General features: G+C 44.5%; 1 protein-coding gene across 6 annotated transcripts in view; it reads left to right on the top strand.

The window, feature by feature from the left end:
- Nucleotides 1–569: 569 nt before the first annotated feature.
- The window catches only part of pof1b (POF1B actin binding protein), a 42367-nt gene continuing 28833 nt past the window's right edge, over nt 570–14103 (top strand). For 5 of the 6 annotated variants that reach the window (XM_079508778.1, XM_079508777.1, XM_079508775.1 and 2 more), the window contains exons 1-3: nt 570–1065; nt 2081–2338; nt 4446–4529. In XM_079508778.1, the coding sequence (XP_079364904.1) occupies nt 841–1065; nt 2081–2338; nt 4446–4529 (567 nt within the window). In that variant the 5' untranslated portion in view covers nt 570–840. The remainder of the gene's footprint in view (nt 1066–2080; nt 2339–4445; nt 4530–14103) is intronic. The other variant, XM_079508774.1, reaches the window with a different exon arrangement.

The following is a 14103-nucleotide window of genomic DNA, read 5'->3' as shown; positions in this document are numbered from 1 at the left end:
AGATTGCCAATGCCTGTCCCTTTAACAGGCTTGATTGATTGATTGATTGATTGATTGAAGTACTTATGAACAGTTTGCAGAATTTCACATGAAAGCACAACTCAATACAAAGACTGTGGACGACAAAACTGATAAAGCATTACACTTGTTAACAACACGGTCCACCGTTTTCAAATCATCAGAACATTTAGATACGCACAAATATACATTTCTATATATATATATATAAAAAATAACAGGCGCTTTATTATTTTTTGGTGGGGGTTTGTTTGATTGATTGATTGAAATATTTATTAACAGCTTGCAGAATTACAGTACATTTCAAGCACAACTCAATACAAAAACTCTTAACTGTGAGTGGACGACCCAATAAAGCATTACACTTGTTTACAAGAGGGTCCACCTTGTTCAATTCATCAAAACAGACGTACAAATAGACACTTCTATATAGCCAAAGGACAGAACAGAACAGTAATTCATCATAAAGGAGGTGGGGGGGGGGGGGGGGGGGGGGCTTGTTTTCCCTGACCTGGCAACAGTGTTCCAGGAGCAGCAGCAGCAGAGCACAGCAGACTCTCTTCCTGCTCCATTCTACAGGTGTTTGTTTGGGAGCCGTTGCGTTCAACTCTGTTTGTATCCGTTTCTGCACAAAAAACAATATAAACTTATATGAACACCTTTTAAACGATCCATTCTTTACTTATGCTCCAATCCATGGTTTAATCAGCTCTCCTGAGGACGGGACGGTCACTTTACAGGACTTCTTTTGTTTTTTATTGTCCGTTTATTTATTGTTACCTGCGTCAGTCGGTCGGTCCGTCCACTCACTCACTGTCCACCATGATGAACAACATGACGTCATACCGGACCATCAGCATGTCATCGGATCCCGGTGTGACGTCCTACCGGACGGTGCCGGTGCAGTACACCACGGCGGTGAACGGCGGGGCTTACGCCGCGGTGAACGGCGCGTCTTACGCCGCGGTGAACGGCGCCTCCGTCGGCTCCGTCGGTTCCGTCGGTTACCAGCTGGTCCCGGTGCAGCAGCAGCAGCAGCAGCAGCAGGTCAGTCTGTGTTGCCAGACAGTCTGCTAGAGTCTTAATGCTGTATTTATTTATTTACTGGGGGGTTTTGGCTATATACGTAGAAGTGTCTACTATTACGTCTCTAAATGTTTTGATGAATTGAACATGGTGGACCCTCTTGTAAAACAAGTGTAATGCTTTATTGGGTCGTCCACTCACAGTTAACAGTCTTTGTATTGAGTTGTTCTGCAAACTGTTAATACATGAATCAATCAATCAATCAATTCTAAACTTTATAGAACCCCCCCCCCCCCCCAATAAAAAAATAAAAACATAACAAAATAAAAAAAAATACATAAATACATAAATACAGATAAATAAATACATAAATAAATATAATCTAAAGTGTTGTTGCTTATTTCATCAAATGTTGTTTATATTGTGCGGGGCGCTCTATGACATCTCATTCCGGCCAATCACAATTTGCGTCCTCACTTTTGTCTTCAGTGTTTGTGTTTACGCAAACACTCAAAAACTGGACATAGGAGGAACTTAAGGCTAGTGCCACCTCAAAATACAGTGGTTCTCAAACATTTTCATGCCAATGACCCCCAGATCAATGTGTTTTGTCTGGCTACGCGAGACTATGCTGCAGTTGAAAAGCATTTTCCCATTTCCTATGCCCAGCGTTGTGTGTTTATGTCTATGTGTACCCCATAGCGATGATTTGATTGGCTGAGCACCATGTAATTGAGGGCAAAAATCACACCTGTGTGAAGTGATGATGTATGATGATGCGAGCGCCCCTCACTTCACACGAATGTGAACAGTAGGCCTACACGATTTATTTTGAAATCAGCAGATCTACAAGCTCACAACAATGCACCGCGAGCTTGTAGACCGATGTCCATAAATTGTATTATTATTATTATACATTTGATAATTACAGTTTAAAGTGCTAATGTGGCCTATAATTATAGTCGCCTCTTTTTGGGCTGGTTTTCATTGCTCGTTTCTCTCCTAAAAACAATCAATCTGGCAACGCACACTGCAGCAGGTCCACTCCTACATGGTGCTGTCTCCGATGAATCAGGTGGGTCCGGCGGTGAGTCCAGTGTACCTGCAGAACCAGCAGTACCAGAACCAGCAGTACCTGAACAACCAGCAGTACCTGAACTACCACAACCTGGCCACCCTGCCCAGCCTGGCCCCTCTGCCCAGCCTGGCCCCTCTGCCCAGCCTGGCCCCTCTGACCAGGGTCAGCGTGAGCAGCAGCCTGGACGAAACTGACCTCGTCTACAGGCACCACGACGTGAGTGTGGACGACAAGAGCACGTTGTTGTTGTTGTTGTTGTTGTTGTTGTTAGACAGTGGTTTTAGAACGGGTCCGTTCCTTTGGTTCCGTTTGTGCACTCTCAGTGTTACAGACCTGGCTGTAAGGGTGCGTTTGGTTCCGTTTGTGCACTCTCAGTGTTACAGACCTGGCTGTAAGGGTGCGTTTGGTTCCGTTTGTGCACTCTCAGTGTTACAGACCTGGCTGTAAGGGTGTGTTTGGTTCCGTTTGTGCACTCTCAGTGTTACAGACCTGGCTGTAAGGGTGCGTTTGGTTCCGTTTGTGCACTCTCAGTGTTACAGACCTGGCTGTAAGGGTGTGTTTGGTTCCGTTTGTGCACTCTCAGTGTTACAGACCTGGCTGTAAGGGTCCGTTTGGTTCCTAGTGATCACAATCACTAGTGTGGCACTAGAGATCGTTTATAAGCCATCTACAGGTGTGGAACAGTGGGTGGAATTAGTTTGTGTGCAGCTCCATCGTTGTTGTTTTTCAGAGAGACAGTGTGGGCACATATAGGCGGCAAGAAAGCGCCTAGTCCAGGCCTAGTCCAGGCCTAGTCCAGGCCTAGTCCAGGCCTAGTCCAGGCCTAGTCCAGGCCTAGTCCAGGTCTAGTCCAGGCCTAGTCCAGGCCTAGTCCAGGCCTGGTCTAGGCCTGGTCTAGGCCTGGTCCAGGCCTGGTCCAGGCCTGGTCCAGGCCTAGTCCAGGTCTAGTCCAGGTCTGGTCCAGGTCTGGTCCAGGCCTGGTCCAGGCCTGGTCCAGGCCTAGTCCAGGTCTAGTCCAGGTCTGGTCCAGGTCTGGTCCAGGCCTGGTCCAGGCCTGGTCCAGGCCTAGTCCAGGCCTAGTCCAGGCCTGGTCCAGGCCTGGTCCAGGCCTAGTCCAGGCCTAGTCCAGGCCTAGTCCAGGCCTAGTCCAGGCTTAGTCCAGGCCTAGTCCTGGTGGATGGAAATGACGCCCGCGTGTGGCTTCAACTTGTAGCGTCGGCAAAGCATTTACTTTGTTTTTGGGCGTTTCTTGACACGACGGTGTAGTTGTACCCAGAGAGAGAGAAAAGAGACAAAGGGAGGGGAGTAGCAAGGAGAAAGAACAGGAGGATAACATAATGAAAACTAAATCTATTCTCCATATGCAGACCGTGGCCATCTTACCATATAAGTTAATGGCAAGGTGCTAACAAGGTGCAACTTCCATTGGCAGCCCATTCATCCAAACAGAAAAGTCCTGTCTGATTGTATTACACAACGTCAAACTCACCGACATTGCAGCTGTACGGAAAGCTTTAATTATTCTCTTTCTATCCTCAAAGTGTTTGTTTCATAAAAATCCACTGTAGACATGTTATGAGTTACTTTCTGTCCTTGCAGGTGATTCTTTTTCTAAGTGCTGCAGTTTGGAAGTGCTCGTTAGATATCACTCAACTTCCCTGCGTAGCACCTGTTTTGAATTAGCACACAATGCAAGAGGCATAATGCAAGGACATTGCTTTACTGAAAACGAGTGCTTCCAAACTCTGATGGAAACATGGCCACGGTCTGCAAAAGGTCAATAGAACAATGCATGTCCGTCTAGTACAGCATGTTAGGGCTGTCACGACATTTTGCATGACAATTAATTGTAACAAATATTTGTGATTAGCGATATAATTGTACACCGGAACATGATTATGAGTACAATTTTAATTTCTGGTTGGCTTTTACGCTTTGACGGTGCACAGAGCACATTATGACAAATAACTTATATTATTTATACAAATATATGACTGACATTCAATAACTATACTATAAAGTGGTAATAGCCGCTCTGTTTTTTTTTTCATGATTCTGAATCCATTCCAAAATTTTGTTTTGCACGAAAAACTTTCCTTTATTGGGCTAAATTCAGCCATAGCCACTTGCCCAACTGTGCTGACCTCATCACATTTGTGCTGACATCATCACGTGTGAGCCGAAGAAGTGTTTGTCGTGCAAAAACTAATGCTCTCAATGGATTCAGAATCATGAAACCCCCCTAGTTTGACACGTCACATGCTACATGTCTCTCCATCTTTCTCTCTCTCTCTCTCTCTCTCTCTCTCTCTCTCTCTCTCAGGTCACCAATAGAAAGTCTTCGTCAGTCTTCAGCCATTCTTCCAGTCCCATCAAGAGTCCAGTTCCCAGCGTGTGGGAGGAGGAGGTTAGCACGCACGCACGCACGCACGCACGCACGCACGCACGCACGCACGCACGCACGCACGCACGCACGCACGCACGCACACACGCACGCACGCATGCACGCACGCACGCACGCATGCACGCACGCCATGCATACGTGTGTCAGTGTGTGCACGTTTTTGTATTGCTGTACTTCAGGAGACATCAAAAGCAGTCTCTCGTTACGAATGCAACGTCTTGCATTTGCGGCATTGTGTTTTGGACCTGTTGTAACCCGAATCCCCTAAACCTAACCTCTGACCCCCGACCCCGATCTGAATGTTTTATGAACTGTGACCTCAGCTCTAGATCCTCTCTCTCTCTCTCTCTATCTCTCTGTCACTCTCCCACACACACACACAGCTGGAGGATACGTGTTTTGATGAATAATCATGTACAGTAATAACTCTCAAAACAGTGAACACACCTGTACCTTCTTGTGGTGACATGTTTTATGAGAGAGAGGGGGAGAGAGAGAGCGCGCTTTGGTGTGCCATGGGCGCAAAACAAAGTTACATTTCATGTGTTTTTGGTCAGGGCCATGGCAGTAAAAACGAGGGCCCTCTGGGCTAACGGCTCCCATGACTTGCTCAAGGGAACAACCGCAGTGGTTGCATTTGAACACGGTCCTTTTACCTTATGTAGCTTTTACTCTAAGTTTATTCTTTCTAAGAAAGGCTTAAAGGGGCATTCCACTCATTTTCAACATTTTACTATGTCAATAATATAGCTTAGAGCTGTTGTGTGGAAATAGTAAAAAAGTCCCCCCATTCTGTATTTCCTAGAACTAGAGGTCTGAAAAAAATCATTAACATGGTGAAACACATCTTGATGACATCATCAAGATGTGTTTCACCATGTTAATCTTTTTCATAATTACAGTTCAAACACAGAATGGGGGGGACTTTTTCACTATTTCCACACAACAGCTCTAAGGTATATTAATGACATAGTAAAATGTTGAAAATGAGTGGAATGCCCCTTTAAGGCAATTCACCGTGATTTATTATTTGTTTGACAACTAATCGTCAAGTTAAATTTGTAATGGAGACAGCCGTACCCATCACAGGTTTACAGGTGGAAAGAAGAGGGCGAAATTGTTTTTGTGTGCAAAACTACGATGGTTCTTGACGTAGCACAAGCTCAGAAATCACCCCTAGCGCTTCTGTCTTATCTCTCTCTCTCTCTCTCCTTGTGGAGAGAGAGGAATGTGGCCACATGCGGCCCCCGCCTTCACTTAATGCGGCCCGCAGGTTAATATCGGACTACTGATATATATAATTGATTTCAGCTGACAGGACCCACTTTAATTACTCCAGTCAATATTAGTAGCTTAATGACTAGTATTCACATTCTATTGTATTTTTTTATGTGCACTGTAATTCAATTGCATTCATAAAGTTAACATAAGTATAACTAAATTCATTAGAAATTAGTTTTGAGGATTCCAATTCAAAAATAGCAAAACACAATTCAGGATTCCAATAAAAAAAATAGCAACATTAGCAGATTTTTGCTACTTTTGCGTGACATAGAATGAAGAAGTAGGGCATTCATTAGCTATATCTAAATATATATAATTTCTGCTCGACAGTATGTAATGTGCGTGGCCCTCTGGAGTGAGTGTGGAAATACAGTGGCCCTCTGGAGTGAGTGTGGAACTATAGTGGCCCTCTGGAGTGAGTGTGGAAATACAGTGGCCCTCTGGAGTGAGTGTGGAACTATAGTGGCCCTCTGGAGTGAGTGTGGAACTATAGTGGCCTTCTGGAGTGAGTGTGGAAATACAGTGGCCCTCTGGAGTGAGTGTGGAAATATAGTGGCCCTCTGGAGTGAGTGTGGAAATATAGTGGCCCTCTGGAGTGAGTGTGGAACTATAGTGGCCCTCTGGAGTGAGTGTGGAACTATAGTGGCCCTCTGGAGTGAGTGTGGAACTATAGTGGCCCTCTGGAGTGAGTGTGGAACTATAGTGGCCCTCTGGAGTGAGTGTGGAAATACGGTGGCCCTCTGGAGTGAGTGTGGAAATACGGTGGCCCTCTGGAGTGAGTGTGGAATTACAGTGGCCCTGTATGCCCTCTCCATCATCAGTTTCCACCCCTTTCACTCTGCACTATGCTTATGTGACTGTTTACCTTGCTGTTATTGACCTAAAGGTCATGTTTACCTTGTTGGTATTGACCTAAAGGTCATGTTTACCTTGAGTATTATGTCTGGATAAGAGCGTCTAAGAAATGTCTTTATCGTGGAGTGCACTGTGCATTTTTATTTTTTAAATATGCGAAACAAAAAACAAAAAGATCTCCCAGTCTTTGGGACATTCGATGCTTTAGTTTATACAGTAAACCAACTGTAGCCTGTTAAAGCATTCAATGCTTCATGAACCAACAATATTATTTTAAACTATTCAATGCTTTGTAAAGCAACAGTTCCATTTTAAACCATTCAATGCTTTGTAAAGCAACCGTTCCATTTTAAACCATTCAATGCTTCGTAAAGCAACCGTTCCATTTTAAACCATTCAATGCTTTGTAAAGCAACGGCAGTGTTTTGAAATCTGTCGTTTGACAGATGGTATAAATTCCTTGCTTTGGGTGTGCCTGCCAGTTCCCCCACAACCGTTTGCCGTAGGGGCGTGTGTGCGTGCGTGTGTGTGCATGTGTGCGCGTGCGTGCACAGGTGTGTGTGTGAACCGGTTAGTTTAAACATATGCCAGGAGGCATGGTCTGTATATGGGTGTGGTGTGTGTGTGTGTGTGTGTTTGTGCGTGCGCGTCATCATGCATGGTGGTAGTATAACATCTCCCTACAGCCATGAAAGTAGTTCCTTGTGCTGATGACGTAACCAGGCAGGTGTTCCTGTCACTAGTAATCACAGCCTGGGGAAGCTCTGACTCTGGATACGAATCCCCACCAAATAAAAAAAATATATACAGCCTATATATATTATTGATAATTAAAAACTCAGAGGTGCATGGGCAGGGTTCTCAGGTATTTCTAAATGTACGGGCGGCTGTGGCTCAGGAGGTAGAGCAGGTCGTCCAATGATCCATGGGTCGGCGGTTCGAATCCCGGCTCCTCCTGTCTACATGTCGAAGTGTCCTTGGGCAAGACACTGAACCCCAAATTGCTCCCGATGTGCTGGTTGTTACCTTGCATGGCTTCCGCCGCCATCGGTGTATGAATGTGTGTGTGAATGGGTGAATGTAATGCACAATCTATGTAAAGCGCCTTGGATAAAGGCGCTATATAAATGCACCATTTACCATTTACCATTTACGACCTAGAGCAGTGGTTACTACGTTTGTCCAGTCGAGACCTAAACCTAAGAGACCTAAGTTTGCCCGGGACCCAAACTATAGTTAATATAGCAGATCTGCCAAGTGCACAACGCGTCGCTCCGCGCCACCGTGTTGCAGACCTGCTATTTCCACTATATTTCATTGGAATCCTGGTTGTAAAGTAACATTGTGAATTCATTTTAAAATGCATTATGTTAACTTTAGGAGCTTAAATGCAATACGCATCTGCCCCCCCCCCCCGTCAGGCACGTGCACACATAGACATCAAAGGGGGATTCAGCCCCTGCCCTTTTACCCGTCTGTAAAACAACTGCCCTTTCAAGACCACGAATGCAGCATTTACTGATGGTGAAATAAATGCAAATGCCCTCCTCTCCTTCCCAAGTCTCCTGAACTTGAACACAGTATTTTGCGTTGAACACATTTGTTTAGACATCCACACCGCATCTCTATAGCTAAAGAGTGCTGGGTTGCGCCCGCAAATGGCTGATCTACAAGTACTCAACGCGTCGCGCTTGTGAGCTTGTAGATCTGCTATTTTTTTCCAAAAGTGCCGTCTTACGGGATCACCAGTTGCCCTTGTATACGGCCTAGATTCATCCCACGCTCTGTGGATTCATCCCACGCTCCGTAACAGTTTAGCCCTCTGTAGAGATCCTACACTACAGTATGGACTGGAGCCCAGGCTCTGTAGAGATCCTACACTACAGGATGGACTGGAGCCCAGGCTGAAGGGAACCTACACTACAGTATGGACTGGAGACCAGGCTGAAGGGAAACCAGGGAAGTGTAGATATCCTACACTACAGTATGGAATGGAGCCCAGACTGAAGAGATCCTACACTACAGTGTGGACTGGAGCCCAGACTGAAGAGATCCTACACTACAGTGTGGACTGGAGCCCAGACTGAAGAGATCCTACACTACAGTATGGACTGGAGCCCAGGCTGAAGAGATCCTACACTACAGTGTGGACTGGAGCCCAGGCTGAAGAGATCCTACACTACAGTGTGGACTGGAGCCCAGGCTGAAGAGATCCTACACTACAGTGTGGACTGGAGCCCAGGCTGAAGAGATCCTACACTACAGTGTGGACTGGAGCCCAGACTGAAGAGATCCTACACTACAGTGTGGACTGGAGCCCAGACTGAAGAGATCCTACACTACAGTGTGGACTGGAGCCCAGACTGAAGAGATCCTACACTACAGTATGGACTGGAGCCCAGGCTGAAGAGATCCTACACTACAGTGTGGACTGGAGCCCAGACTGAAGAGATCCTACACTACAGTGTGGACTGGAGCCCAGACTGAAGAGATCCTACACTACAGTGTGGACTGGAGCCCAGGCTGAAGAGAAACCAGGGAAGGGAACCTACACTACAGTATGGACTGGAGCCCAGGCCTAAGGGATCCCACACACACACACACACACACACACACACACACACACACACACACACACACACACACACACACACACACACACACACACACACACACACACACACACACACACACACTGCATGGCAAAATCTACAAGCTCAAAAGGCTTTTAGATTGGCTGTTTGGTGTGCCGCAGAGCTAAGAATAAAACTAAAACTAACCCCTAAATCCTAAACACTTCTAACCCCTAAACCTGTTTAATCCGAACCCGATTATTTTTCTAATTTTAAACATATCTCTAATAATCATTTTGTAATCATAAATAAATCATTTCATCTTCTATTTCGCCGTGGGGACATTTAGTCCTCACACCGCACGTTGTGTCAGACAGCCCTTTGGATGTGTCTAAGTGACTGTACATGTTTCTAAATGCTTCTAAGTGTTTGTCTACAGTGAGTCTACAGGTATTCCAGTGGTTATGTTTAAGTGGCTCTAGTCTAAATGCTTTTAAACGTCCTTCAATGCTGTGTGTGTGTGTGTGTGTGTGTGTGTGTGTGTGTGTGTGTGTGTGTGTGTGTGTGTGTGTGTGTGTGTGTGTGTGTGTGTGTGTGTGTGTGTGTGTGTGTGTGTGTGTGTGTGTGTGTGTGTGTGTGTGTGTGTGTGTGTGTGTGTGTGTGTGTGTGTGTGTGTGTGTGTGACGTTACGTTCCCACAACCACAGAATGCCAAGTATTCACACGTAATTACAGGACAGACATGCACGCACACGCACACACGTGGTATTGGAGTTAGAATAATAGGAATCGTCTTAAACTGTCAAGTCGATTTTAACACAACTATGACATACAGTCATGTTAGTTCATGGTTGTCTACATAGCTTCATGACAGGTTGATAACTTTATTAGATAATAGCTACAAACCTATTGTGCTATCGTGTGTGTGTGTGTGTGTGTGTGTGTGTGTGTGTGTGTGTGTGTGTGTGTGTGCATCGATTCGATTGCATCATATCAATAACTCTGTTCCATAAAACTGAACACGTGAGGCCTGTGATTCTGTCAGGTATGTGACACCATCTGGGTCGTTTATGACAGTTGTTTTCAACCAGTGGTCCTTGAGGGGGTTCCAGGTGCTCCTAGTAGCTAAATGATATTGGTAACCAAATGGACCCTTGTAGATCTTTAACTCTTGAGAGCGTAACATGAAACATCATATTACACTCAAGATTATTGTTAAACATCTGCATTACTTTTTTCTTTTTACTTTATTGAGTCAATCACATGTACAATTCTTTGTAGCAAATACATTTTCTTTTCACATTTGTTTCTACATGTTTCATGTCACTGTTGTTAGCTGACTTTGACCCTTTTTTTTTTGCATACATACATCCCTTCACCTATTTCAACACAAAATACACAAAAAACATAAAATAAAAAGAAAGAAAAGAGAAGAGGGTAGCCCATGTTAGACTAAACATTAATTTGTATCTGTAGACCTATCCTTATAGGTCTACAGGTACAGGTCTACAGGTAAGGTACATTTAATACAAAATATACAAGCATAGGAAATACAAAATAAAGAAATAAAATAATAGAAATAAGGAAATTAATGGTGTGTGTGTGTGTGTGTGTGTGTGTGTGTGACTGTGTGTGTGTGTGTGTGTGACTGTGTGTGTGTGTGTGTGTGTGTGTGTGTGGGTGTTTGTAGTTATTCCATTTCCTTTTTATTTCTCATTTGTTTGTTTGTGTTACTGAATACTTGGGTCTAAACAGAAAAAAGAACAGAAAAACAAAGTACTTATTTACTTATTTAAAAGATAGAGGGCCCATCTTTTTTCAAATAACTTTTCCTTTCCATTGATTTTATAGGTCACCTTCTCCATCACATACATGTCTTCCACTTTGTCCAACCATCTATCCAACTTCTGGTTCTTTGTTTTAGAGCTGTCATTCTGAGAATCCAAAACAGATACAGATCCGCACTTGGTAAGCTTTTGGGTCGTGTTCCCAGCAGTATGTTATGTTTTTCTAAGTTCACAGCTCTCCCAAATATTTGTTCTATTTTTTGTGAAACTGTGGTCCAGAAGGTTTGTATTTTTTTGTATGTGAGGAAAATATGCGTGTGATCCGCATTATTCTCCCCACATGCCCTCCAGCAGCTGGAGTTTAGTGTGTACTTGGATATAGACAGAGGTGTTTGGAAATACCTTATGTTCATCTTCCAGGCATATTCCTGCCAAAAGGGAGATCTTAAATAGTTGAATATATCTTTGAAACTCTGATTCCACTCATTCCCATTTGTCCTTAATGTGATCTAAATCTTCAATCTTATCTTCCTGAATTATTTGGTAAATTTGTCCAATTGTATTTTTATAATCATGTCTTTGATGGGATTTTGGGATTTTGCTATGAATCTTAAGAGAGAGTGGAGGTCTCCAAATGTTCTAATTTTGAGAGTGCCTTTTAAATAGCTCCTCACTTGCAGGTATCTAAATAAATGATTCCTAGGTATGCCATATTGATCTACTATATATTCAAAAGAGACCACCCCTTCTTTATTGTACATTTGGTAGAATCTTGTTAGACCTTTCTCTCCCCATATCTTAAAGACATGATCAAAACATCTGCATTACTTAAGTTAATTTAGAAGAAGTGTACACAATTAGAGAATGTAGAAAAATTGTTATTTTAATCAACATTTGCCTGTTATCTCTACTATGGTAAATGGTAAATGGTGGATTTTTGCCTTTATCCAAGGCGCTTTACATAGATTGTGCATTACATTCACCCATTCACACACACATTCATACACCAAGGGTGGCGGAAACCATGCAAGGCACCAACCTGCACATCAGGAGCAATTAGGGGTTCAGTGTCTTGCTCAAGGACACTTCGACACTAACTCTGGGGGAGCCCACAGGGTTCGAACTGGCAACCTTGCAGTTACCTTCCAGCCGCTCTACCCAATACAGCATGGAATTGTGGACATACTCTATAGTTTTGGGGCTAAATGTCATCAAATTGTGGTCCGTGGCTCAAATGCAGAAGAAATAATGGGCTTTGAGATGAAAAGGGTTGAAAACCACTGGTTTATGACATTGATAACGTCTGTGTTTGGATAAATTAGTGCTTCTTTCCACCGTCGGTTGATGCTTCATATCCATATGAGTCAAACTGCTGCTCTGATTTGTTTCTTTTTTGAATACAGTTCAATTCTTATGACCTTGATCTAAGATGACCTTAAATCGTGTTTTCAATAGTAGTAACAGTAATTTCATGACCCAGGGGGATAGTGGCCGCACGCACGCACACGCGCACACACACATCGGCTTTATCCAAAGCGCTTTACAGTACATAGATTGCGCATTACACACACCCACTCACACATTCACACACACACACACACACATTCATACACCGATGGCGGAGGAAACCAATGCGAGGCACCAACCTGCACATCGGGAGCTATAAGCAGGTTTCAGCGTCTTGCTCAAGGACACTTCGAGCGCCTGGGATTTAAGTGGGAACCTGGCGGTTCCCATCCGTTCGGTCTACCAGCATGAAATAAAGCAGTAAGGAATGCGGTCCGTCCTGTGACTGTTGTGAGCAGTCAGTGTTTCCTCTGAGAAATAAACCCAGGAAGACAGAATCTTATTTCATCTTCTTCTCAACATATCGAGTGTCGTTTCCGACACGGTGACCTAGTGGTGACATTGAGTCTCCCGTGCGTAGCGTACTGGTCACGTAGCGTACTGGTCGCGTAGCGTACTGGTCACGTAGTGTACTGGTCACGTAGCGTACTGGTCACGTAGCGTACTGGTCACGTAGCGTACTGGTCACGTAGCGTACTGGTCACGTAGCGTACTGGTCACGTAGCGTACTGGTCACGTAGCGTACTGGTCACGTAGCGTACTGGTCACGTAGCGTACTGGTCACGTAGCGTACTGGTCACGTAGCGTACTGGTCACGTAGCGTACTGGTCACGTAGCGTACTGGTCACGTAGCGTACTGGTCACGTAGCGTACTGGTCACGTAGCGTACTGGTCACGTAGCGTACTGGTCACGTAGCGTACTGGTCACGTAGCGTACTGGTCGCGTAGCGTACTGGTCGCGTAGCGTACTGGTCACGTAGCGTACTGGTCACGTAGCGTACTGGTCGCGTAGCGTACTGGTCACGTAGCGTACTGGTCGCGTAGCGTACTGGTCGCGTAGCGTACTGGTCGCGTAGCGTACTGGTCACGTAGCGTACTGGTCGCGTAGCGTACTGGTCGCGTAGCGTACTGGTCACGTAGCGTACTGGTCACGTTGTTGGTTTTTATTTTATTTTAGAAGGTTATTTATTTATTTTTATACCCCCCCCCCCCCCAAAAAAAAACCCCAATTATAATAATAATAATAAAATAAATTAAAAAAAGACAAAAGTGGTTAAAAAATATTGCCCACGTGTCTCACACATTAGAAAGACCAGAAACCAGAATTAAATCCGTCACCAGAACCAAGGACGGGTGTTTTCAGTGAATCTAACGTGGTTAAAATGTATTGTGAAGAATAGGTTTGTTTTAGGAATGAATATCAATTATCTAGTAAATACTGAATCGAGCAACTTAAAAAACTCACAAAAAGCCAAACTCTCTCTTTCTCACGCCTTCCTCTTGCCACCTAGATTCTCTGTGGGGTTCAGGTCAGGCCAGTTGGCTGGTCAGTCAAGCACAGTAATAATACCATGGTCAGTACACCACTTCTCTAGTCGTCTTGGCTCTGAGGGCAGGTGCCAAGTCCTGCTGGACAAGGAAAGCCTGCGTCTCCATGAAGCTAGTTTGCCAACATACAAAATCACAAAGTGATCTAAAGTCTCCTGGTAGACGGCTGTGTCATAACAGATCA

Source organism: Electrona antarctica (assembly GCF_951216825.1).
Source record: "Electrona antarctica genome assembly, chromosome: 8".
Taxonomy (NCBI): Eukaryota; Metazoa; Chordata; class Actinopteri; order Myctophiformes; family Myctophidae; genus Electrona; species Electrona antarctica.
The sequence above is the reverse complement of the archived record's forward strand: the minus strand, read 5'-3'. Positions and strand labels throughout refer to the sequence as shown.